The sequence below is a fragment of the Boleophthalmus pectinirostris genome, unplaced genomic scaffold (assembly GCF_026225935.1).
Source record: "Boleophthalmus pectinirostris isolate CB_2022bp ecotype Guang Dong unplaced genomic scaffold, ASM2622593v1 HiC_scaffold_5, whole genome shotgun sequence".
Taxonomy (NCBI): Eukaryota; Metazoa; Chordata; class Actinopteri; order Gobiiformes; family Gobiidae; genus Boleophthalmus; species Boleophthalmus pectinirostris.
The window spans coordinates 37,429,320-37,457,089 of NW_026571404.1; the positions used below are offsets into that span (position 1 = coordinate 37,429,320).

Genomic DNA, 27,770 nt, shown 5'->3' on the forward strand with positions numbered 1-27,770 from the left:
ATTGGGACTGCATTGGGGGTGGAGCTGGTTGGGGCAGTGGGGGCGTTCTTAGGAGCGTTGTGGGGTCGTGACTTGGCCGACAGGGGGCGCAGGTGTTCCATGTACCTTAAAATTGTACAGACAGGTGTATTCCGTGTTGCCCCAGTTGGACTCCACCTGCAGTCGTACATGTTTAAAAGATACACCTTTCCCTCCTGAAATCGCAAACGTTTGGAAACCCGGTTCCCCCGTGTCGTAGAAAAATCGTCCGAGTAGTTGCTCCGTTCCATCCAACGTCGTCTTCCCCTAAAAAAAGAAGAAAATCAGATGTTTAGTTTAATGTGTGGATTAAATAAGGACATCAGGACTTAAACAGATTTTAGGTTGAAGATAAAATTGATCTTAACCAACTTGGAATGAAGGAGACTGAAACAGGAGGACCAAATGAAGTTCAACTAATATTAACTAGGATACAAAAACAGTTAACCCTGGAGTTTCGATCAGTCAGTTTTCAGTTTCAGTCATATTTTGGTCTTTTGGTGACTAACGCTTATTGTAGTAGTTGACTAGTCAGTGATACATTTTTGGATTTAGTCAGCGAGTCAAACCATTTCTTCTACTGTACACTGAGACTTTTAAAACACATTTGAAGTCACCACATTTTTCACTTCATGAAATATACTTGCATGTATTTATTTTTGTTGTGTAGTTTCTTAAAGGTTGCTTGCTTTGGTGTGTTTAAATGTTACTGCAGTAGTTGAAGTCGTAGTTTGGGATGACAAGGTTTATGGGTGTGTTCATTTGTTTATAAAATGTACTATAGAAATCAAATGGATGAAACAGAGCCAGTAGCCGTCAGGTGTAGTGTAATTAAAGACATGTTTGTAAGAGGTTTGATACTTACGCTGTGACAGAAGAATTTACCATCAGTGGAGCATCTCCTGCTGCTTGTACTGCTTTGATTTTTCAGTATATTTTTGGTCACTAAAGACACAGCGATCATTGAATATGTGTCTGAGATAGATATGTTTTATACCATACTATGAAACAAAAAAGTTACATAAACTGAGCAATACATTGGCCATATGTGTCTGTCAGTGTGAGTCAAGTCCTGTTTATTTTGAGCCATTTCTGACTCATGCCTGCCTTCATGTGAGCAGAGCGTTAGTGCCGTTGCTAACAGAATGAATGGGTTAATCCTATAAGGCGCTAACAGTAAAGACCTGATTCACCAATGAGCCATGTCACTGAGAACTGTTTGTTTTCTATAAAGGTGCAAAGTTTGTGAATGGCTTTAAAGTGACGAGGTTGTGACTGGCAAGTGAAAGGTGCATTTTACAAGTTTTCTGGAGAGGGATCTCCATTGAAATATTATTGCTTTGCTCGGAATCAGGGTGACCAGACGTCCTTATTTACTCGGGACAGTTTTGAGCCTGTGTCGCCTGTGTCAGCAGATTTATTCAAAACCAGTGATTTGTCCCAGGTTTATACAAGAAATGTCCCAGGTGTCCCTATTTTGGACCAATTTGATCTAAACCGGGACTAAACTAGGACTAAACCAAGACTACATCAGATCTATTTCAGGTCTAAACCAGGTCTAAACCAGGACTAATCTAGGGTTAAAATAGAAATATATCAGGTCTAAACCATGTCAAAACCATGAGCTAAACTCGGACCAAACCAGGACTATATCAGGTCTATTTCAAGTCAAAACCAGGTCTATTTCAGGTCTAAACCAGGTCTATTTCAGGTCTAATCCAGGTCTAAACTAGGTTTATTTCAGGTCTAAACCAGGTCCAAACCAGAAGAGCATAAATTGCATTTGTTAAGACAAAATCCAGAAGACTGCGCTTTTGTATTTTGTCTCAGATTATACACAGAATGGACAGTGCTACACGATTTTTCACAATTTTATTTATACCTACCATCCCAACCCGGGTGTGTCCCAGTTTTTAATTGTGAAAATCTGGTCACCCTACCTGGAATGATCCTCAATATGATTTTAAACCTGTATCTCACTTTTCTTCACTAACACAAAACTTCCAGACTGTGGAATATTCTATGCATAACAAATGGTGTATCCTACCTTACAGCTTGTAAGACTAAATTGTAAAAAAAAATACAGCAAGAATCAAAAGCTAAATTTGGTTTGGTCATTTGGTCATTTGGTAATTTCGCTGATTATGTTTGGGGATTTGGCAAAAATAGGACTCACTATTTTCTTCCTTGCTTTGGTTCCTCTTTTGGTGACTAAGTCTGTAAGTGACAAAAGCTTCATGTTGTGTAATCCACATGTTCCATAGTGTCCATAGTTGTGTCGTCCAGATATGTTCCATAGAGGTCCATGTGTGGATACTTGTCTGTGGGCTCTTATACTTGTTCTGATACAGCTCAAGATCATTCCACAGACATTCAGGAAAGCTTCATTTCAAGTTCAGTTTCGATACTAGTTTTAAGAGCGATTAATATCTGATTTTCCATACTTTTTTAATCCTACTCTCTTTACTGTACACAGATGAACAAAAACGTATTTTAATATAGATTTTGTTTTTGTTTCTTTCAGGTTTTTGGGATGCTCAGTCTGTCTGCAAGAGAAAAAGTTCCTCATTCTCAGCTCCGGACCGACCGCCACCTCCGACTAACAGAACATCTTCGACTTTCTCGACAATTTCAACAATTTCGTCACCCCTAATCTATCCGAAAATCAAAACACGAACCCCGTCTGAGCTGGAGTGCTGCCAGTCCAACGGCGCGCTCTGCTTCATCAACCCGCTGTTCATAAAAGTCCATCAGGAAGGCGGCGTTTTGAGCGGCAAAAGCGAAAACAAAAATGACAACTCAAGACAAGAACCCTTAGAATCGGACAGTGATGCTACCGTTGAAGAAAGCCGCGTAATTCCAAGCGAAGTGGATAAAAATACTCAGGACAACGCTAATTCGCAACGTTCACCACCTCCTCCGAGACCTCCTCCTCCGCGGTTTGCGAATTCCCGCTCTGGCCAGGTGACGCGCACAAGAAGCATGCCGGAAAAGGTCCCTTGGATCGCCGTGCCAAAGGAGAAATCAGAAGACCGGAAGAGTTTGCTGTATAAATTGGGATCATCTCTTACCATAAGTCCATCCACCTCTCCTCCAAAAAGGATCTTCAGCATCAGCTCGCCCATTACAATTCCAAAACCGTCTCTCCCGTTATCTCTAGGTTCTTTATCTTCTTCTCCAAGACGTAGTTTCAAAATGTCACCATCTTCGTCCAGCCAAGAAGAAGCACAGTGCGACTTAGCGATGGAAGATCACGTCATCCAACAAGCTCTAAGGAGGGCGAGGCTGCAGAGAGGCGTAACGTGCAAAGAGGAGGAGGAAGACAGTGGGGTTCAAGATGGCGGAAAGGAAAGCGGGAGTACAGAAGACGAGAAAAACGCTAGAGAGGGAGGGCAGCGTTTAAGCGATATGAGTCTATCAACCGATTCTTCCGATTCCCTTGACTTTCCCCAATCCATATTCCTCTTACACGATCCGAATCCACCAACTCTGGAGGAGATAAACACGCATTTGCCGCTGTCTTTGCCTCCGTATTCGAGCATGGAGGAGGACGACGACGACGACGATGAAGATTATGAGGAGGACTTTGGGGTTAGTCTCGAAAGCGATCAGGAACAAGATCACGATTTGACGATGGTTCCGCCTGGACATCGGACCAAGCGCAAGACCAGTGCGAGCGCGGAGGTCATTCAGAAGGCTTTAAAGGGGAAGCTACGCAAAATGAGCGGAATGTTCAACTCGCTCCTGACGCCGGAGAAAAGAGCCATACGGAAAGTTCTGGAGCTATCGCGAGACAAGACGACGTACTTCGGAGGACTGGTGCAAGACTTCCTCGGGTACATAACAGACCAAGGCCAAGAGCAAGGTGAGGATGTTGGATTCATCTGTATTACAAATGAAGTCATGGAAATACTTTACCTCAGGCAAAAAAAGTCTCTTTTTTGTTCCCATTTTCTATCAATTAATGAACAAAAAGTGTATTGAAGAGTCTAAGCCACCGGTGACGTTATCCTACTTGAAGTAAATACAAAATGCCTAGAATTGTTCATACTATGCAAAAATAATACAATTAAATGATTGTCCCTTAATTAATAATTAGTGCTGTCAAAAATATTGCGTTATTACTGAGTTACCGCAAAATAATTTTAATGGTGTCAATTTTTTTATTTCAAACTAGTTTTTTCATAAGTTGTGGCCACTGCTGTAACGTTAGAAAAACTACAGGATCCATCTGTAAACAGGATGCAATACAAAAACAAAACTGAGAAGCCCTGTCAGGTGCGCTGAGATTATTCATTCAAGGAAAACACAAAATAAACTCCGCTGCAAAACATGCGGTGAATCGGCGCTGACCTTCGTAAGGACTGGGACAGAGACAGAAGTTTTGCAGGCTCTCCTCCGGTTGTTCTCACTGCTCCGAGCTCCATAAACTTACGGAGGATCGTATCGCTGCAGGACTCATATCGGTCTCACTATTTTATTTCTTCCATTGGACTTATTTTCTCCGTTAAAGTGTTAGCCACATGTAAACAAACAGCAGCGTGTGATTGGTTATCACCCTTAGTACAGCAGCATTGGGACAAACAGTCACAAACACAATTGCAATAAAAAAAAAAACATTTCCTCAAAGCATATATGTTGATAAGAGTATTAAAATGATTATTCAAGGGACAAAAATGTGTGATTAATTTGCAATTAATCGTGAGTTAACTATTGACATTTATGAGATCACTCCTGATTAGCTCACAGAGAGAAATGCTCATCTATTCCACAATGTGAATGAAATGATTGTTGTTTGAGCATGGCAGCAATCATTTTTAGTTCAATAAAATTTGAAATCAGGACATTCCTACTCCCCTTTACCGCTTCTCTAATCTCGCACTGTTTCTTATCTCCATCCTGTTTTGTTTGCGCTCAGGTCTGGGGTTAGATTCCGGCTCTGAGCTGCTGCAGACGGTCAGACAGTTCCTCACTCAGATGAAGAGTTACCTGAGACAAAGCTCTGAGCTGGAGCCTCCCATCGAGAGCCTCATCCCAGAGGACCAGATCGGTGAGTACCAGAGGGGGAATCTTTACTCTAGATTAATCAGTTGGTTTATAATAAGAATAATATTACAGAAGTGTTCTATAGTGCTTAAACTTGAAGATGATTTAGTAGGTGAGAAAACGACAATAACAGACACTTTATTGGAAATTGTTCTGATTCCTTATTCTTTGAGAATAAGGAAGTTGAGAAACGTTACTGGATTTTGTTTTGTTTTTGGTTTCGGTAGCCGTAGAGATATGGTATTGGTTGAAAATTTTGCCGATTTCTTTTTTTCAAGTTTTAAGATTTTTTTGTGTCCACAGTGCGTCAGATTTGTCTTTTTAAACAGACTAATACGTTTTACAGATTAAAATGCAAATTGAAGGCTAAAAAAAAAGAAACACAAATGAAAGAAACAAATAAACAACTATTTCCAACAGGTGAGTTTTCAGGACTTTTTTGAAGATAGAGAGTCTTAGATGAGTCTCTACAGTGTGATACATACATCTCTTTATTATTACAAACATTTTTTTGTGTATAATAAATCAGTTAGTAGTGTTAGAATTACAGCTGTATTTTTAATCCGACTTTAAATGTAATCTAGTCTTACTGTAATTCGATGTTTGAGTAAAGCTTACACACAGATGATACAGTGAAATGTGTGTGTACAGTGAGCAGAGTGTGTGATTTGTGACAGCGCATCTCTTCTGACGTCAGCGTGAAACACAAAGACCAGAGTCAGGAGTTTGTTTAAGCTTTCGTGGTCTGCTACTGCACACAGCCTGATGTCACCACACCACTAACAGAGAAGGAGAGAGACACGAAGAGAGAGAGAGAGGAAAGAGGGGAGAGACAGAGGGAGAGCTCTTGTGGTCTGCTACTCCACTGACCCTGCTCTCACCTCACCGCTATGAGAAAGAGAGAGAGGAGAAGAAGAGGTTAGGGAGAGGTTGATTGACGCTAAGAAAGAAAAACAGGGTTCTCACGATCATGGAAATCCTGGAAAAGTCATTTAATTTTAGTATCTCTTTCATGCAATTCCAGCGTTTTGTTAAGTTCTCATGAGGCTGTTCTGATTATTTGTGAACGTCTGCGCTTTTTGTTTAAAAGAGACGACAGTAAATGCACTGACAGGATTTTGAATGTTCAAAATTTCATATTTAGCCCTAAAAGTCTGATCAATTCTACACATGTAGGTGCCGTAAAGTCATGGAAAATTCACTTTAGGTCATGAAAAAAGGTCTGTGTACCATTCCTTCTTTTGAATATTTCAATTAAGAATGAAAAAAACAATAAAATGGGAAAACAGTTTGTTATTTCATTATTCCATTTTAGTGTCAAACAGAAAAACAGATTTCAACCTCTATTTCCAGTATTTAATTTAAGGTTATTTCAAATAACACCAATCAAAAACAGTCTCAGTGCCTATTTTAATTTGGATATTTAATTCTCTCTGGTTTATTTACCCTAGGAGTTCTTCTACTAGCAGGACTTACTTGAAAAATCACTGCAATTTTGCGGACAAACGTGTTTCTTCTTTTATAGTGACACGTTTACATTCGCATCTCAAAAAGTCATTGTTGAACTCCATGACGAGAAACAAGTAGCAGTGACACCATAGAATTATAATAAAAATAGTTTTTGTAGATCCCTGGTTGAGCAGCAGAACTTCCGGGGCAAATAAACCAGAGAGAATAAAATATCAAAATTAAAATAGTCACTGAGACATTAAACTTTAAATTAAATATTAGAAATAGTCGAAATCAATGTTTTTGTTTTGTTTAGTTTTTTTGACACTGAAATTGAATAATAATTTCCATTTTACTATATTTCGTTCATAATTGAAATTTAAAATAACGAATGGAATACATGGACCAAAAAGTCATGGAAAAGTTTTGAAATTTGGTCAGTGAAAAAGAGCGGGAACCCTGGAGAAAGAGAGAGTGAGATAGATGAAGAGAAAAGGGGACAAAGTGAGGGAGAGAGAGATTTATACAAGGAGAAATGAGAGAGAGAGATGATAAGAGAGGGAGAGAAAGAAGGAGGGAAAATGAGAGAGGAGCGCAGGGGGGTGTTCAGGTTAATTGGGAGAGAGAAGAAGAAGGGATAGGAGAGGGAGAAGAAGAGAGGTCAGCTGAGGCCAGATCTGTGCAGCGCTGCAGAATTTCGATCCTTTTGTCTAATTTTGAATGAAGTTCTAGTGGAAAATGTGATTGATAAAGAGGAAGGATGAGCTCATAGTGCTGAGAGCAGAGGCAGCAGATTCAGTTCTTTAAATATAAACTCACGTGTTCAGAGGAAGTGTGTGTGTGGCTTTGCTCTTTGGGGAAATAGTGATTAGGACATCGAAAATGTAAAAATTAACTTAACCCAACTCTTCCTTCTCTCTTCCCTCTTGTGTCTGTGCGTGGACTCTGGACACACTTCTCCTGTGCTTTAATCTGGCCCCCGCAGGTTTTTTTATTATAATTATAGCATAGTTAATAGATTAGAGAACCCTGTATTTTACAGAAATGTGCTTATTAGCATTTGTTTCATCAATAATTGTGTTGGTCCGGCTCAGAGAGTGCATATATGCATGGTCCTAGTGTTTTTTATTTCACTATATTGTCTCTAAATGAAGATATGAAGAGTAGTGGTGTGCAAAAAGATTGAAATATTGATATATTGCATCGTTTAATATGATGATTCAGTATTGATATCGTGGACTGCTGTATTGATATATCGCTAAGAGTATTTTTTTGGTATATTTTACTCAATTTTTTTGTTACAGCACTACAGGTTTGTTGCTTGTTTAGAGGAAGGAAACTCGTTTGTGACACATTTGACATTTTGACAATTTTTTCATTAAAATGTTTGTGTTTCATATTCGCTTTGCACAAGAAGTGATTTAACACTTTTAGACTTTTATCACAGCCTTGAATTAGCCATTATTTTTTATTGAAGGTATCAAAATGATTTGAAATATATCGTACCAAACTGAACGTGGACTGTGTCAAGATATGCATGTACCGTAGTTCTATGTATCGTTCCTGATTGGCTCGTTGGTTTCATGCTTGGATTTCCAAAGATGCACCCAGATTCACCCCATAACTGCAGACCTCAGTGAGCTTCATTTGACTGCAGCCAAATGCTGTGGGTGACGTCACACTCACTTAGTCCACACATACACATATCTATGATCCAGCCTCACGTCAGGATTCAGTTCTGGCCCTTGGGGAAACATAACCTCTTAACTCATAATTGAAACTGTCTGTGAACAAGTCAAACATCTGTAGAAGTGTAGAAGAGTCTTTATGTGGACTCAGAGACTCAGTGTAGTTTAGACCTGGTGGAGCAGCTGGAGCAGAGTGTGTGTAGGACTTAAAGATTTGTGTTTTCAGGAGTGTAAACACTGAATGCAAAGAGGGATTTATTTAGAAAAGAGAAGGAGGAGATCTGCTTGAACTGGTCCAGACCTCACAGCTGGAAAGAGAGTGGGACTAGATGGTTAGTTAGAAGGGAATTTTCCATCCTCAAAATGCTCTGTTCCACCTTGTGATGTCACGAAGCTGTCATTTTCAGGTTAAAAGGTCCTTTTAGCTTTAGACTACATTTACACTGAAACGAATCACAGAATCACCGTATCACCGAATCAGAAAGGATTTGCTTCCAGACACGTCGTTTCTGTGTCTGCAAACCTTCCCTATCCACACAGCTTTGAGCATATTTGTTTACAGAAACTAAACTCACGATTTGTCCTAATAAATCTCATAATTTGCAGGTAAGACGCGGGATTTTTCTCTATCTACAGGAACAAAACTTAAAACCGCATGGCAAATTTGCATAAACTGAGCTCTCCAAAAACTTCTCGCTTTTGTGCGCTGATGCGGTTCAGCTTCTGTCGGACTAAAGGACAGGACTTAGTGGAATATGAGTGTTCTTTCTGTGACAGAGGGGTGTTCTGTCGATGGTGAGTCTGTTCTGTGCTTCTATTGCGTTGGAGATGGTTCATGTTAAACTTTTCAGAGATTATACATCTGCAGGTCGTACACACAGACACACGTATTATATGAATGGACAGATATTCTAGCCTCTTAGTGTTTTGGCGGTGAATTACTTCGCGGTGCACAGACCTACATCAGAGTATCAGCATTGTCAGGTGTCCATACAGTGCCACACAGATCCGTACTCAAATGAATTCGTGGGAGCTGGAGGCACCAGATTGTTCCGTGTCTGGAGCCGTTTTCAATTGGATTAGTGTGGACGAACACTGCATCCATAACGAAGACAACTCGAATACATACTAGAGTGGACGTACCAGTGTGGACGGGGCCTTAGTTCAGTAGAGATCGGAAATTCCAGGCTGAAATGATCAAAATGATTCAGGTGAAGGTGTATGGACTTTAAAAACACACTGATGCAGCATTTTTTCCATTTTCACATGACATCACAAGGTGTTTCCATTTAAGAACTCAGCCTAAATATGTTAAATATCTGTGACTGAAAAAAAACAAAAAGTCCCGGTATGTTTGTGATGAGGAAACGACATTGTAACATATAATTACTTCTTTATTTGACTCACATTTGGCACTGTGATAGGTGTGGTTCACTCTGTTTACTCCAGCGCTGGACTTCAGAGAGACGTGTTTTTGGCTCGGAGCAGGACGTAAACAAAGCGTGAATGGAGACAGGAAGTAGAGGAGGCCCGTCCCCGAACCCCGCGATCTGATTGGACGAGAGGGTTATAAAGATGTGAGTGAGATGAGTTTGGCAAAAGTTCAGCCGCATCTGTGTCTGAGTGGGTCAGAGAGAGGAGGAAGACGAGAGAGGAAGAGAAAAACAGAGAAAGGAGAGAGGGGAGAGAGAAAGAAGGGGGGGTTGAAAGAGAGAGAAGAGGGTGAACAGAATGACAGTAAAGAGGAAGAAGAATTTACTATTGAGCAACATGTGGCCAATAAAAACAGATACTTTCATAGAAAATCCAGACCGTTTGGAGAATTTAGGACCAAAACAAAACTCAGACCAACTTCAGAATGTGATTTATTTCAACAATTAGAAAAACAAAATAAAAAGAAAGATGAATCAATGCAGCAATTTATACAGTGATTTTGAAAGGCAAGAAAAGTGCTTTAGAACAATGGTCCCCGACCTTTTAAGAGTCACAGACCGGTTTTATGTGCAACAAATATTTCGTGGCGGCACGGCATGGTTTAGTCCTGGTTTAGTCCTGGTATGGTCCTGATTAAATTCTGTTTTAGTCCTGGTTTATCCGGGTTTAGTGCTGGTTTAGACCTGTTTAGACCTGGTTAAATCCTGTTTTAGACCTGGTTTAGACCTGGTTTAGTCCTGGTTTAGTCCTGGTTTTAGTTCTGGTTTAGTCCTGGTTTTAGACTTGGTTTAGTCCTGGTTTAGACCCTGGTTTAGACCTGGTTTAGTCCTGGTTTAGACCTGGTTTAGACCTGGTTTAGTCCTGGCTTTGCGCTCACACACATACTGCATACTCTGACTGAACTGGAACTAAACCTGGACCGGAACAGGACTAATCCACATCAGGACCACACTGGGTTCAAACCAGGACCAGACCAGGACCAGGACCAGGACCAGGACCAAATCAGGACATGTGGTTTTCCAAGATGTGCAGTGTCGTTGTTGTTGTTGTTTTGGTGGCGCTCGTCTCAGCTGGGCCTCAGAGGATGTTTACGTGTGGACGAGCGGTGGTCACAGAAGAAAGATCTGCTTGTTCTCTCTCTCTCTCCGTCCTTCTCCCTCTCTTTCTCTCTCTCTCTCTCTCTCTCTCTCTCTCTCTCTCTCTCTCTCTCACATAAACACATCTTTGCGACGCTCTTTCATTTCAAACACAAAGCTGTTCATTCAAAGTGTGTGTGTGATTCATGGAGCAACCAACACACGCTACTACACTACTACAACTACTACAACTACTACAACTACTACAACTACTACAACTACTACAACTACTACTACACTACAACTACTACAACTACTATTACTACTAGTACAACTACAACTACCACCACTACTGCTACTACTACAACTCTACAACTACCACTGCTACTACTACAACTATTACAACTACAGCTACTACAACTACTACTACAACTACTACTACAACTACAACTACTACTACAACTATTACAACTACAACTACTACTACTACTACTATTACAACTACTACTAATACTACAACTACAACTAAACTACTACAACTACCACTGCTACTACTACTACTACTACTACTATTACTACAACTACCACTGCTACTACTACTACTACTACTACTACTACTACTACTACTACTACTATTACTACAACTACCACTGCTACTACTACTACTACTACTACCACTGCTACTACTACTACTACTACTACAACTACCACCACTACTGCTACTACTACTACTACTACAACTATCACTGCTACTACTACTACTACAACTATCACTGCTACTACTACTACTACTACAACTACCACCACTACTGCTACTACTACTACTACTACTACAACTACTACTGCTACTACTACTACTACAACTATCACTGCTACTACTACTACTACTACTACTACTACTATGCTACTACTACTACTACTACTACAATGACCACTGCTACTTCTACTACGACTACTTGGGGCCAGTGAGTCTGCAGTTCCACGTCTAATCTAATCTCACGTTTCGGCTCTTGTCTGAAGCAGCTATTTTAAATTCTTTTATCTGCAGACGGTCGACTACATCTTACAACGTCTTACGACTGTAGTTCAACCGGACAGACTGCTTTTCCTGTAACACACTCCATGAAACGTGCTATTTCAAGAACACTGTAGAGCTTCAAATATGACCGTAACTATTTATCATTTTGGAATTTAAATATTTTCTATTCAAGATGGAAAAGGCCTTGAATTATCTTCTTGCAGCCCAGGAGAGATCTCTAGATGATTCAAACATAAACATGCATGGGTGACTTCTCAAACCTCTTCAGGGGTGTTTTTGATGAGGGGTGTAAGTGCAAAATTTGGGCCTTAGATACAAATCATATTGACAGGCCCATATTACATGTTCTTCGTGTGAAAATGACAGATTAGAGACTTTATAAGGGCCCCTCCTGCACTGGGCCCTTACCTTTTACCCTCCAGTCCAACGTCCCTGTGAGTTAATAAAGTAAATAAGTAAAGTCAAAAAGTAGATTATGGAAGATCATTTGTTCCATCAGATTTTGAATTTTAAATACCTCTGAATTTCTCACTTCAAATTTTTTAACTCTGAAAAAAGAACTGAATTATTTTTATTGTGAATTTTAGTTACTGAAATTTTAAGTATACCTTTTAGATATATATTTAAAAAAAAAATCATCTTTTAAATATTCAGCACCAGAGCAGCTGCGGGGTCTTAAAAGTCTTAAAAAGGTCTTAAATTTTTTTAAAATTATGTTGTCCAAGTCTTATTTTTTTTACAAACATCTTAAATTTCAGTAGTTTATTTTTTTTTTTGCATACGCAACCAGGCTCAACCAGGAAAAAAGAACAACAACGTGAGCAATGAGTCAATCAGTAGAGTGGAGTATTTTAAATTTTTTTTTCTAAAATTCTAAATAAAAAATTAACCTTTTAAATATTCAGCACAAATATATTCAAACCCTCGTATTCAACACTCAAAATTCAAACACTTTAACGATGTACACTTCAAATTTCAGCATCTAAAATCCAGAATAAGAATAATTCAAACATGTTTTTTCAGAGTTAGGGAGAAATTCAACGGCATTTAAAATTCAAAATCTGCTGAAACAAATTATCTTCCATAGTAGATTTTGCGTAATACCCCTTTTTTTAAAACCAGCCTAAAACGTGACCCAAAACAAAGTCCCGCCTCCCTCTGACCCAGATGCTGGACTGGAGTGAAATTTGACTTGTGTTTCGCTGAGTCGTGGACAGAAAAAGCTGAATCATCATCGGACATAAACTGCACTTTAAAGCAGCTGAGCACATAAATCTAACAGATCCCCTTTAACCCGAGGCACAGAGGACTGAGAGATTTACTGAAGGTTTTTTTTTTACGATACAAACCACCACATGTCCAGAAGGTTCCATGTTCAGACTCGCACTGAGCTCTTTGATGTTGAACTTTTACTCTTTTCTAGAAAATGCAATAAGCACTAATTAAATCACGCCTAGAGTGTGAAATAGAGCGTTCAGAGCTTTAAGCCATGTTCGAGTGGTTTCCCTTCTCTTTTACCGTCTGGCAGTTGTATTTGGAGTGATTCATGCCTGTTTGAACAATCTGTGTGCATACAGTGATGCAGAAGTGTGTGGAATTCGATTGGGTATGCATGACAGGTAGTAACTTTTGGTGGTGATGTATGTGACGTAAACTCCCGCTCAGCTCCCATTTCAACGGTTTTGAAACGCAGAAGTCACCTTCAACTGGTCTTTCTCTGTGGAGACAATAACACATGATTACAACTAGAGACAAGAGACATGACTACCAGAAAAGCTACGTGCCACTATAATCATAGCACTATACCATAATTATCTGGATATACATGCCAGTAATATGAAATCAATCAGTTGAAGTGTCCCGGTGCTTTCCCGTTAGTGACTTGTTGTCATTGTAAAGCTTCCAACCTAAACAGCTTTTAATTATTGATGTAAATTCTGCCTCTGCTTTTCACAACAATCAAAGCTGAAAAACAGGTCTGACCGCTGCTGTGAAAAGGGAATGGACTTTCATGATTTTAGAGGTTCAAATGTTCGAGAAACAATTAAGTGGTAACAGCACATCTGGAAATTTCTGTAAAGAGGTTCTATTCACACTGCAAAAAAAGCTTATGATATAAACACTTAAATCTATCAGAAAATGACTTATTTAAAAGTAGTGAAATGGTCTTGCTGAATGGAAAGATCATTTTACTTGACAAGTTATGTTAAAATAAACGACCTCTAGACTAGAATGAAGCGTCTCAGAACTAGTAAGTAGGTAATAAATCTGAAAACAAAATGACTAACCTGATATACTGTTTTTTTTGGAGTTGCACCAGCCAAAAAATGCAGAATGAAGAAGTAAAAAACATGAGTCGCACTGGACTATAAGTGGCACTTTTTGGGGGAAAAGTATTTTATAAAATCAGAAACCGGAAACCGACATTTCATGTTGAAAGTCTAGTTCTAGTAAAAACAGTAGAAGAGAGAACAACAGACTGTTAACGTCACATATGAACAGTTCTTCAGATAAATATAACATAAACAACAGAACAGAACAAGTTTAACAAACTCTCCATCTCACTCCAAATCACTAAATCCATTCAATTCTTCATCCTCGGTGTCACTTCTGAACAACTCGGCCTCGACCTCCAGAGGTAAACAGAGCGACGCAAACTCTTCTGTGTCCGCTGTCGTCAGACTCAACATCAGTTCCAGTTAGAATTATTCTGGTCTTTCTGAATCCCGACAGGATGGTTTCTGTGTCACTGAAGTCCAGGCTTTGTTCATCCATCCAGTGACTTCAGGAAAGTTTCATGGTGCATCCTCCTGGTGTCACAAATTTCTTCAGACTTTCTTTCTGTTGCTCGATTACTGTTTTCAGCTGCAGATTTCACGACTTGCAGTTTGTAATCTGCAAAATATGATTATCTTTTTGGGGGCATTTATGTTCAGTCTTCTCAGTCGTCTTTATAAGTTTGTTAAATGTTCAGCGGTACAGAAGTAATGGTGCGATCGACTGACATGATACAGACTCTTTCTGCAGGAGACATGTGCAGTAGAGTGAAGTAACAGTGGTACAGGAGGAACAGGAGCAACAGATACTCACACACAAGACTAGAACCTCTCACCTCGTCAGTGTGAACATTTTAATATATAAATTGCACTTGAGTAGAACTCGCAGGAAACACCCAAACCATGAAAAAAGTGCAACTTATAGTCTGAAAAATACTTCTACAAACACGTTATGAAATGTCCGTGTGTGTCTGATGCCCTCCCTGTGCCTCTGTGGAGTCTTGTTCTATGTAGGAAGATGCTGAATTACAACTTTCAACCAAAGTGATGTTACGTTTCTGGTAGGGGACTTACTATATTTACTGCTTGTCTCCATGGGGATGCTCTTGCTTTACCTGGAATGCTCCACAGTATAGCATTAATCCTATCTTTTATCTAAATCACAAATGTTGTACCTGATCATTTCTATTAGTGACTAGACTCAAGAACTCCCTTTTATTACGACAAAAATCCACATTTGAACTTGGATTTGCATTTATTTGAGCTGCTTCAAATCTGTAGTGGTAAATATTATTGTAGCGTGTCGTGATGGCATCTGAGACAATTCCTGGTGTTGATCAAGATGCGGTAATCACAGAGACATTTCCTGGGCGTGCTGAAGGTCAGAGCGGTGCATTCAGGAACCTCCAAAAGTCCCTGCTCAGAAAATACACACACAACAAGGAACTAAAGGAGCTAAAATTAGACCATGCACAGATAACATTCATAGCAACTAAATCTGTACCTCCAGTGTATCTACAATAGACGCTTAGAGGAATATGGGCGTGACTGACAGGTGGATTAACCAATCAGGGACATGCATGATCTGTTAGTATCAAAAGAAATACGGCTGTTTACGAGAACAAAACAAACGAAAGAATGTCACAGGGGACTGAAAAAACATGGAGGATTTCTGTCAATGAGCAAAGTACTGAACTTCATTCTACAACATTTGGAGAAAAAAAAACAAATCTGATTGAACGATTGTGGTCGGTTCCAGCTTGAGATGCGATGTCACTTTTATTATGTTTAGAAAGTTATAGCTGAATAATTTTGATATAGTCTAGACTCTGTTTTTTTGTATTTAATTCATTTTCATTATTATTATTTTTTAAGATCTGACAGTTTGGTGTCTGTTCTACTGCTGCTAATCTGTTTGGATCCCTGTTGTGAGATAAACTGCGGTGATTTTATGGTTTGTGAAATGTTACTCAAATGTGAAATCATGTTTTATTAAACAAACACATGGACATAACATTTAGTCATTGTTAGAAACATCTAACATCATGTCTAAAACCTAGAAATCCTGATCTGAGCCTGTGATAAAGTCTCGAACCCGGAGCCAATCAAAACAGACGTCATTGATAATCAAACATCTTCTTATTTCCCATCACAGAGACAGACAGAATGTGACTGGGCAGGTTCAGGTTTAGTAATGAAGTCAAAGTTCTGATAAATAATTGAAAACCTGCCAAACCTCAACAAACTCTCAACTTGAAGCTTTTGTTTTTGTTCAGTTTTGGAGTGTTAAATGTACCAAATATAACTTTGAATCAGTCAATACATCGATTAATTATTAAAACACCATTGGATTTTCTTTCATAATCATGTCAGTGGTCTGAACGAGGTTATGAGAAACATGTACTGTTTTCTTGAATGTTCCATAGTTTGGCATTAATACACGCATCAAGAGTGTCAGACTTCTTTCACTATTTTTCAATTCCGTTGGGAAGGGAATTGAACAATTTTAACAGAGGTTTGCAGTTACACAGATCTGATTCCCTTTTGCATTTATGGAGTTCACAAACAAATTTCTCAAGCCGTTTTCCGCTGTTAGGATCCAACAACCACACAATTAACGATGTCCGAATCCCAAAACTAAAACAAAAGCGATTTGGTTCAAAAGACTTGAAAAGATCGACTTCTTCAATAGACGCATCCCACTGGGAAAACAAACATGGAGGTTTGATGCTCACTTTTTCGGAAAATCCTTCCCAGTATGCATTGCGCAATGACCGGAAGTCCGACATTCTTGATGCGTCTATTGCATATATGCTTCACTGATGTTTGATTGCAAAAAAAACTTGAAAAGCATTCATTCTTACAGTAAGTGACTCGCCTTTCCACAGTTGCGACCTGTAACCTGTAGCAGCCTAGTCCCTTAACGTTACTTACCTGTTTCCATGGAGATAGATAGGTTTAATGCCATACTGTGGAACTCTAAGCAAAGGAATAACATCTCCATGGAGACAAGAAGGTGGCTGAACCTTTACAAGAAAAGTTAAGAATTTTAGATTTATTTGGATATAGCAAATATTTGACTTTTCAAGGACTTTGAAATCTCAACCGGGTCTCTAACTGGATTATAACAGGTCTAAACTAGGACTAAACCAGGTCTAAAACTGAACTTGTGTCCTATTTGTTTGTCTCTCTCTTTTGTAGACCGTGTTTTGGAGAAGGCCATGCACAAGTGTGTCCTGAAGCCTCTGAAGTCCGTGATAGCAGACGCCCTGCAGGAGTCCATGGTCCGCAGCGGCGCTTGGACCGAGCTCAAAGAAAACATGAGCCTGGCCAAGACCAAGCCCCCCGCGGAGATGGGCGTGTCGGATGCCCTCCCGCCAGACGCCGTCGCCATAGAGAAGATCAGACAGAAGTTCCAGGCCATGTGCAAACTGTACTCCCCCGAGAAGAAGGTGGGACGCCTGCTCCAGGTGTGCAAGCTCATCTACACCATCATGGAGGACAACTCAGGTAAGACACATTTTACATTCACATTGTACGGTCCAAATTAGAGCCCGACCGATATGGATTTTTGTGAAACCGATATTTTTGCCGATATAATGCTGGGCCGATATAATGCTAATAGCCGATACAATCACTGATAATTCTTAAAAATTAAAAAAATTTAAATTCATTGAGTCATACAAACTTTATAATTATGTAAACTTTCACCTTTTTCCAAAAAGTTTTATTAGTAAAAATCAGGTGCAATGTTTTATTTTTTAGTATATTTAAACAACTTTAACCAGTACATAATAATTAAATATATATATATATATATATATATATCACCCTCATTCAGCTCGGGTCGTCTACCAGAGGCCTGGGAGCTTGAGAGTTCTGCACAGTATCTTTGCTGTTCTCAGTACTGCACTTTTCTGGACTGAGATGTCCGTTGTTTTTCCCGGTATCTGTTGAAGCCACTCTTCCAGTTTGGGGGCTACAGCCCCGAGTGTCCGACCACCACAGGCACCACTGATGCCTTTACTTTCCAGGCTCTCTCCAGCTCTTCCTTGAGCCCCTGGTATTTCTCTAGCTTCTCGTGTTCCTTTTTCCTGATATTACCATCGCTTGGTATTGTGATGTCCACCACCACGGCTCTGCTCTGTTTCTTATCCACCACCACTATGTCTGGTTGATTCGCCATCACCATTCTGTCAGTCTGAACGCCCTTAGAGTCCTGTTGATATTGTACAGCTTCAAGCACTCAGTGATCCATGTGTGTGGCATTGAGTCATAGGCTTTCTTGTAATCAATCCAGGCAGTGCACAGGTTGGTCAACCCATAAGACCAACCTGGGTTGGTCTTATGGGCGACTGTTCGGTCAACTAGGAGTTGGTGTTTGGCTCCCCTGGTGTTTTTGCCGATACCCTTCTGTGCTGCGCTACATACTATTATCTAGTGACAATAATAACAAGGTTAAAAACGTGACTCATAATTAAACTATTTAATAATAATGATAATAATACTAATTATAATTATTGTAATCATAATTAGACTAATAAATGCGGAAATTGTTCCTTTGGTAGATTTTATTCCTGGATGTTTCAAAATTTGCATAAATGAAGTAAATCGTCCCTGCATTTGTGATGAAGTTTTCCGTGTTGATGAGGTACTTTGTTTTAGAACTCAGCACTACTTCCTGTATTTTTGCACTTCTCTACTTTTTTCCTCAAACTGCCACTTAAATATGATCAAATATTTACCGCAGATACTGTTCCACAAACCCAAGTCAGAATAAGAAAATCCTGAAAGCCTGTCTCATGCTCTTTAACTTCCCTTATATCTAATAACATTTGTACTTGTGTTTCCAGGGCGGCTGTTCGGGGCTGATGACTTCTTGCCCATGTTGACGTTTGTGCTGGCTCAGTGTGACATGCCTCAGCTGGACAATGAGATCCTGTACATGATGGAGCTGCTGGACCCCACTCTGCTCAACGGAGAAGGTACACGGCTTCAAATCCAGCTGGTGTTAAAGGGGATTTCAGGATTTCTCTGAGAATGAATAAAAAAAGTAGGAGACGTCACGTAAAGAGCGTTCTGATTGGCCAGTCATTCGTGGAGTAGGATGAGGAGGAACTGTAGAGCTGTAGATCAGAGAGTATTTTGGGTGAAGAATAAGAGACATTGTGGAACTTGAGGAAAGAACATTGCAATTCATTTATAGTCTTGTTATTGCGCTGCTGACTGTATTGATTGTCAATGTTTTGTACCATCTATGACCAAAGTTGACCTTCTCTGTTCTCTTTCATGAGGGTACTGTACTATCTGACCATCCAAACTCCAAAGACCTTGTACAGACATATTGTATAAGCAGATCTTGAAAATAAATTTGTTGTGAACCATCTGCATTTACCATATTTTTCAGACTATAAGTCGCTCCGAAGTATAAGTCACAACAGCCAAAAAATGAGTAATGAAGAAGAAAAAAACATATATAAGTCACACCGGACTATAAGCACTTTTTGGGGGAATTTATTTTATAAAATTAAAGACCAGGAACTGATATTTCATCTTGAAAGGCAAGTTGTAGTAATAACAATAGAAGAGAGAACAACAGACTGTTAACGTCACATATGAACAGTTCTTCAGATAAACAATAGAACAGACCAAGTTTACCAAACTCTCCATCTCACTCCAAATCACTAAATCCATTCAATCCATTGAATTCTTCATCCTTGGTGTCACTTCTGAGCAACTCTGTGCAACTTCGGTTGTCACTGGAGTCCAGTCATGCTGCACCCTTCCAGTTGCCATGAAGCTGTGTTCTCCATTCCCGCTTTCCTCAGTCCCTCACAAGTTTCTCGCTCACTCCAAACTTTCTTTCTCTTGCTCAATAACCGTTTTGTGCTGCATATTTCAGTACTTGCAGCAGGACAGTGGCTTTTTCTGCAGGAGACATGCACAGAAAACCGATGCACAAGCTTAGAGGGCCCTTTCACGGCTGTCAATCTGAACATTTTAATATATAAGTCACACCAGAGTATAAGTCACAGAAAACACCCAAACCATGAAAAAAGTGTGACTTATAGTCTGAAAAATATGGTAATTATAGAGTATTGTGTAATACTCAGGAAACATGATTGTTTTTTTTAGCTTTACCATTATGTCAGAACTCCAGTCTGCTTTCTTAGAGTTGAAAATCACTTAAAAACTCATCATGGTGTATAATTAAAATGAATTAGTTCTGTTTTTCATGTTACTGATCACAGTCCAAACTCACCTCTTACCTCGTGTTTATCTCCTCATCAGGCGGGTACTACCTGACCAGTGCGTATGGAGCCATGTCTCTCATAAAGAACTTCCAGGAGGAGCAGGCAGCCAGAGTCCTGAGCTCTCAGACCAGAGACACTCTGCACCAGTGGCACCGCAGGAGGACCATGCAGAGAACAGCGCCCTCTATAGACGACTTTCAGGTGTGCACAACTTCACATTCTTCAGATAATGTCTTTACCAAATTGTAATTAATTTCATAGGTGCATTAAGTAATTTATGTAACCTACCCGTCTCTATGGAGTAGGGTGACTAGAATTTCAAAATAAAAAACTGTTTTTTTGGTGGTTGGTCATAATAAAATTGTGAAACAACCACGTAATTAAGAAAAACTGTTACGCAGAGACCATTCAGGATTGACATGTGAGCCAGTATAGTCAAATTTTCTGTGTTTTGGCCGTTTTTAAACAGATTTTTTGTATTTTACCTTAAACAAATTACAATTTATGCCTCTCTTTACTGTTGGAAGGGATCAAACTGGTCAAAAATAGAGACATAGGGACATTTCTTGTATAAAAGTGACAAATCACTGGTTTGGGACAGGGGACACAAGGCTCAAAAGTGGGAATGCCCTGGGGAAATAGGGATTTCTGGTCACCCTACCATTATTGCTTTTCCCTCTTATTGCTCAGAAATTGCTTGAAAAACATCTTTCACGTCTTATTGAGCAGGGTCGCCTCTTACCAGATCCAACCTTGGCCACATAGTTACCTCCTTGTCTCCATGGAGAGGAATCAGCTAATATTGTTAAACACTAATAGATACATTAAAAATATGAAAAGTAGCCAGTGGCAGATTCTCCAACCAAAAAGTGACATATTACACCTTTAAATGATCAAAAGTAAAAGTCCTCCAAATGGCATCCACAACAGGAAATATCATTTTACATGAAACACATCAAAACCAGACAGAGTGTAACAATGAGATAATGAAAAGCAGAGGACACATTTACAACAAATGTACTTTAATCCTAACCAATGGCACAGAAAGGCAGCCATGTTTGTATCAGATTGCCTCGAAGCAGCTGTGGCACAGATGGACTCTATCACCAAACAAACGAAATGAAACAAATGTGACAAATGAAAAACACTACAACAACAACATTAGTTCTAGGAAATATTACTCAACAATCAACTGTAGCATTTCGTTTTGTCACTGGTTTTATGTGAGACAGAAGCATTACTGTGGTTTAAAACAGACATATTGTGCTTTTGTCTGTTATAGTTATAATCTGTGAAATTTGTGGATCATTTTGTTGTGATCTGGATATTTTAACTCACAATATTGATCAAAAACGATGTAATAAAAGAAACAAACTGGCTTCAGCATTAGAAAACTGTGGTGTCCAGTGGGAGCTGACATGGCTGTAAATGTCATCACAATAAAGCTGTGGGCCCGTTCGATGGAGAGCTCGGTCTTTTTTACATTTGTGAATCTGAATCCCACATATACTGATTAATTTTTCTTTATAACGATCAAACGTAAGCCTGGGATGCCATTAGCTGTCAGAGGACAGGTCATAACATAGAGAGCTGTTTTGGGGTTTAGTACAGTTTTGGATCTGGCAACACAAAGCGAGGAGCTCATTCTGCTTTCTGACTGGATATTCAACTTGAGAACCAAAAGTCAAAATGTGCATACAACTTTCTTTCTTATTTGATTTGATCTAGGGCTGCTTGATTATGGAAAAAAATCATTATCACATTGTCAATATTGAAATCACAATAATTCAAACGATTGTTTTTTGTTACATGATGCATTTATTCAGCATTTCTCTCTCTCAAAAAACAAACAAACACTTGTCATTGATAATTTATGCAAAACTTTCAAACTGAAAAGGCTACAAATATGAACCTTAGAGCAGTTTAGCTGATTAGATGTAAATTACATAAAATTAATAAAATATACTTTGAACATGAAATAAGGCATAGAAAAACTGTAAATGTATCCAAAATAAACTCTATATCCAAATGTTCTACAATCTCTATATTAAAAAAATAAAATAAATATACTGATTTATCTAGAAAATATCCCAAAATAAACTTTGTTAAGCTAAATTGTTTCAACATGATTATATGAGTTTAGAAATCGTTTGACACACAAATTGAAATTGTGATCAAAATTCAATTACAGTGTTTTGCGCACTATAGGGAGGTTTTCACATATAAACCGCACCGGAGTATAAGGTGCATTAAACGTAACACAACAGTTAGATAAGTCAGTCAAACTTTATTTAACGCATTCACAGTAACTCTCAACTTTGTTCAGTTGTAATGCGTAAAAAAAAAAAAAAAAACAGTCTGAGATGCTAAATTGTTAGTGTATTCACAATAACTCATAATAGTTCAAACAGCTGGATGATTACAGCGTCCAGCACGCCCGCATCCCTTTCGTCATTATCCAAGTCAGTGTGGTTACTGTTACCTGACAGTTCACTGATGATTCTGGTCTTGGTGAAAGCTTGGACCACAGCTTGATACTGATTCTTAGCCCGGGGGTCCACGGTCCATTGGCAGATCGTGGTGTAAGTCGCTCGGCGCTGTCTCTCTGTCTTGGTGAATGTGTGTTCTCCTTCTCTCATCCACTGCTCCCACGCAGCTCGCACTTTCACTTTATAACAGCCTTGAGTTTAAAGTGGGCGTTGTGAGCGTGTCTCTTGACAGGTGCATTTTGATATTAAAAGGAATCACAGACTGTATTACTCCGCGATGCTCCTGACTATGATAGTCGTAATGCTGCAAGTGGTGCGGATTTGTAGTTTATAAAGTCGTACTAAGACACCCCAATAAATGCATATATAAGGTGCTCTGGATTATAAGGCGCGCAGTCGTTTTTTGATGAACTTAAAGGCTTTTAAGTGTGCCCTATACTGCGGAAAATACTGTAGTTGCACTTGCATTGTCTTAATTTGATCTGAGGTTATCGATGCTGACTGTTTTGAAATAATTTTAACTTTCATACACATAAGACAGTTTTTCCTCCATTGCATGACCAACACATGTGAAGCCTTATACTTACCACTCCGTAACACCAACTAAACTCCTCTTTTCTCTGTATTTCCTTAGAATTACCTGAGGGTGGCGCTGCAGGAGCTGGACAGCGGCTGCACGGCTAAAACTCTGTCCGTCCGTCCCCAGGCCACCGTGGAGGAAGTGTGCTCTCTGTGCGCCGTCAAGTTTTCCGTCTCAGATCCACAAAAATACGGACTCTTCCTGGTGACGGAGGGGAGCAGCCAGCAGCTCGCTCCGGACACTCACCCCCAGAAAATAAAAGCCGAACTGCACAGCCGCGACCAGCCCGACACCTTTCACTTCGTGTACCGCAGAATGGACTTCAATGCCACATCCAGACGAGCTAACGAGGCTAACGAGGCTAATGACGCTAATGCTAACCCAACAACGACAACACCAGACCAACAAAAAAACCTCAGTCCAAGGTTAAGCTTAAGTTTACCCCAAGGAAGCATCCATTCTGTGTCAATTTGAGCCACGAATGATGTAAACCCAGGTCACTCTTGTAGTTATAATTCCCAGTTATTGGGCTGAATGAATATATTTGAAAACTGAATGTTCTTAACATTGTTGAACCAGCTTGGCGCTCATGAGGCTAAAAAGGCTAATTGCTATGTCAAAAAGCTACACTTCAGTTCAAGGTTAAGATTAAGCCTGTTTTAAGAATTTCAATGAACTTCAATATGAGACACTTTTATTTTTAGTTTTGAATTTGAGTACTCTCTAAGTAGATAACCAGATTTCTGCCTACTTCATACATTAGGAAACTAAAATAGAGTGACCAGACGTCCCAATTTTGCAGAGACAGTCCCAGTTTTGAGCCCTGTGCCTCCTGTCCCAGCAAATTTATCCAAAACCAGTGATTTGTCTTAGTTTTATACAAGAAATGTCCCGGGTGTCCCTATTTTTGACATATTTGACACCTTCCAACAGTAAAGTGAGGCATACATTGTTATTTGTTTAGGTAAAATACAAAAAATATGCTTAAAAACGACCAAAACACAAAGAAAATGTGACTATACTGACTCACATGTTAGTCATGAATTTTATCATTTTATTATTACCAACCTCCAAAAAAACAGAAATTTTATTTAATCAATTTTTATTTTCAAATTCTGGTCACCATAATTTAAGGTAGATTAACTGTTGTAGCAGTTCTAGGCTAGGACTACTTTAGCTCAGGGCAAGTAGGCAGTTTAAATGTTAATTAGTATAGCAGACTAATTGGAACCCTTTAATGTCACTGTATTACTTTATCTGTAGTTCAAGTTGAGTTTTAACCCCCAATACACATCTGTTTTTTCCTCAATATGAGCCACAAAGTTTTGCTCTATGAATATAAATATAGGTTTGACTTTCAGTGACTGGAAAACTGAAAATGAACAGGTTTAGCATATGTTAATCCTTATGCTAATGGAGTTCAAATTGCTAAAGATGCTTCTCACTTTCACAAATATTTCAATTCTTTCTCAATATGAGTCACTAAATATTGTGAAAAGTGGAAGTATCTTGTATGTTGTTTGACTACATTCAGTTGTTTATGTGACAGCTTTAGCATTAAAGACTAGTGCACTGCCAATTTCTAGAATGCTAAAGCTAATGCTAAAGTGTAGCTGGCTCGATGCTAGTAACACGGCTAATAATGTTAACTAGCCCAAATACAAGTCTATAACTGGACTTTATCTTACTTAGCTAATCAGTGCTCAACTTTAAAAACAAATGATCCAAAACAAATGATGAGTGGATTAAGTTCTTAACTGCATACAAGAATCCAGATTTTTATTTGAAAGCATTCAGCATGCACCGACTCAAATCTCCCAAATGAGACTATTTAACAAACTGGATGAGGTTTTTTGAGGTAAAAGTGGCATCAGCGATTTCAGAATGTGCAGACGAGCTCCTAAAGACTCCAATATCGTGCAAAACGGTACACAGACTTCTGCTTTTTGTGGCTTGGCACATCGGAAACTGGAGTCGAATGTAAACAAACGAACAGATGAACGGATGGAGCAAAGGAGAAGGAAGCCAAGCTGTTTTTCTGTCTTTTTAAGAACTCACGCGACTCAGATTCAAAACATGAACTCTCTATGGAGATGGTGAACAAAACAGTTGCTGGTAAACTGTTGATAATGTTTAAAATGTAATAATATTCTGGTTTATTCTATAGAAATATATGACTGGTGTGTGTTATGTGTTATATCTTGTGTTTTCTATGAACGGCCAGTGTCGTAACGTTATGGTGCAGTGTGTTAGATTTGGAAAACTGCTGCAGAAACATGAATTCAGAATAGTCCCTTTTTAATAGAATTTTTGGTGTTATATTTCTTTATTTTATTTCATTAGTCTTGTATATTTTTTTTTACTTATTGGCATTTCACAAACTAAAATGTCATGCATGTTTGAAAAGCATCTTATTTTCGAAGCACACAAAATTAAAATGCCATAGTTGCCAGCAGTTGGCGCAATGATTCATCTGCTTGCACACAGACAATATTCCAGCCAAATAAAAAAATTTTAATCCATATTTCAAAAATATGAATTGAAAAATTAGAAAGCAAAAGGCCGATATTTAGTTTTGACTGACTAAAACTATTTGAACACTAAAATCATGACTACACAGCACCTTTTTAGGTTTGTGGTTAAAAAAAAGATCTGTGAGTGATTTTGTAGTGAATTTAAATGACATAATGACAACCAAAATCGGCCTTATGTATCGGCGCAATAGTATCAGCAGAATTTATCAGACATTGGTTTCTCTTGATTCTAAACATTGTTAATGGCCATGAAAAACCCATATCAGTCGATCTCTAATAAAAACTTGTTATTCTTGTGTATCCTGCTATAGGCGCCAATGCAAAAGATCGCATTTCACTTTTTAATTGTTACACTACAGCAGTTTTTTTTTTTTTTTAAATAAAACTGAAAGATCTTCTAATCAATAATTAATATTTTAACAACTGATTCCATATCGTTTGAAATGTATGAAAGGTAGTGTAACTTTATTTTCTGTACACTACATTCACCAGTGCCCCCTCAAAAAGCATGAAACACTGGCCGCTGGTGGATAATTATGGTATTGCAATTAAAACCTTTTTTAAAATAATATTGGACAGATTTTTGTTGAACACTTTTACAAAAATAAAACATTAAAATACTATTCAAATCAAAGGCTAAATCTTACACACTGCTTCCTTAAAACACATTCTAAAAAATCGTGACTCTTGTATATTATATGGTAATTTAATTCAGATAAACGAGTAGAAATGCATGTATTTTTAGCTGTACAGTAGAAACGTGTGTTTTTGATCATCCTGGTGAGACTTTTATTTTGAAAAGTTGGGGGCATATTTCTGTTCAGTTTTAATATTAATGTGACGGCCTCTTAGCTGGTCTGAGGTCTGCCTACAAAATAAAATGTGCTGTACAGGTTTGGGGGCTTTTACTTTGAAAGGAAAAAAGGATGTGAGACAAGAGGGAACGAGAAAGGAAATTTTAAATGGGGATGTTTTGGCTGATTTAAAATGTTACTAAAATGTACTCCCACTAGGCTACTACTACTACTACTACTACTACTACTACTACTACTACTACTACTACTACTACTACTACTACTGCTAGACAACTATTAGGTTACAACAACAACAACTACTACTACTACTGCTACTAGACAACTATTAGGCTACAACTACTACTACTACTACTACTACTACTACTACTACTACTACTACTACTACTACTACTGCTACTACTACTAGACAACTACTAGGCTACAACAACTACTACTACAAATGCTACCACTACTACTACTGCCAAACTTTTGAATTGCATGGAGATTTTAAATACTTGGCTGCAAAAGTAGTTCCATTTTCCCCTCCCTCAATGTATATATGTATTTTGGGATTCGAACCAGAACCTTCTTGTTGTGGGGTAGGATGTTAACCACTCTGCTACTTCAGGTTCTTGCATACATTTTTAAAAAAAGAGGGATTTTGAGCAGCTAAAAGACAAAACACAGATGGGTAAATAATTCTATCTTTGATGACCGATGGAAAAATGAGAGAAATGAAATGAGAGAGTGGGATTCTGCTGGAGCCTGTACAAAACATGAAACCTGTTGAATGATATTTATGAGTGAGTCTGTGCAGGGCAGTTCACAGATGCTTTTCATAATATCAATGTGACTTTTCCTTTGGACTGTCAGTGGATGTTTTGCACTTAATAAACTTTGGATCAGAAATTTCATAGTAAATGTTTTTTTTATTTTCACTCCAATGATTTTCCATAATAAAAAAAAAGCACAGGGTTAGCAAAAATTAACTGTCAGTCAAGTCCAGTCCTGTCAAAATGTTCAAAAAAGGTGTCTACAGTATGTCCATTGGAAGTCCAGTTCAGTGTGAAGTACCGTATTTTCCGAGCTATTG

General features: G+C 38.7%; 1 protein-coding gene across 3 annotated transcripts in view; it reads left to right on the forward strand.

Moving 5' to 3' along the window:
* rin2a (Ras and Rab interactor 2a) overlaps nucleotides 1–27,586 on the forward strand; it is a 91,568-nt gene extending 63,982 nt beyond the window's left edge. For all 3 annotated transcript variants that reach the window (XM_055162991.1, XM_055162992.1, XM_055162993.1), the window contains exons 8-13: nucleotides 2,543–3,883; nucleotides 4,937–5,068; nucleotides 17,228–17,536; nucleotides 18,880–19,011; nucleotides 20,318–20,481; nucleotides 23,404–27,586. In XM_055162991.1, the coding sequence (XP_055018966.1) occupies nucleotides 2,543–3,883; nucleotides 4,937–5,068; nucleotides 17,228–17,536; nucleotides 18,880–19,011; nucleotides 20,318–20,481; nucleotides 23,404–23,823 (2,498 nt within the window). In that variant the 3' untranslated portion in view covers nucleotides 23,824–27,586. The remainder of the gene's footprint in view (nucleotides 1–2,542; nucleotides 3,884–4,936; nucleotides 5,069–17,227; nucleotides 17,537–18,879; nucleotides 19,012–20,317; nucleotides 20,482–23,403) is intronic.
* The last annotated feature ends 184 nt before the right edge of the window (nucleotides 27,587–27,770 follow it).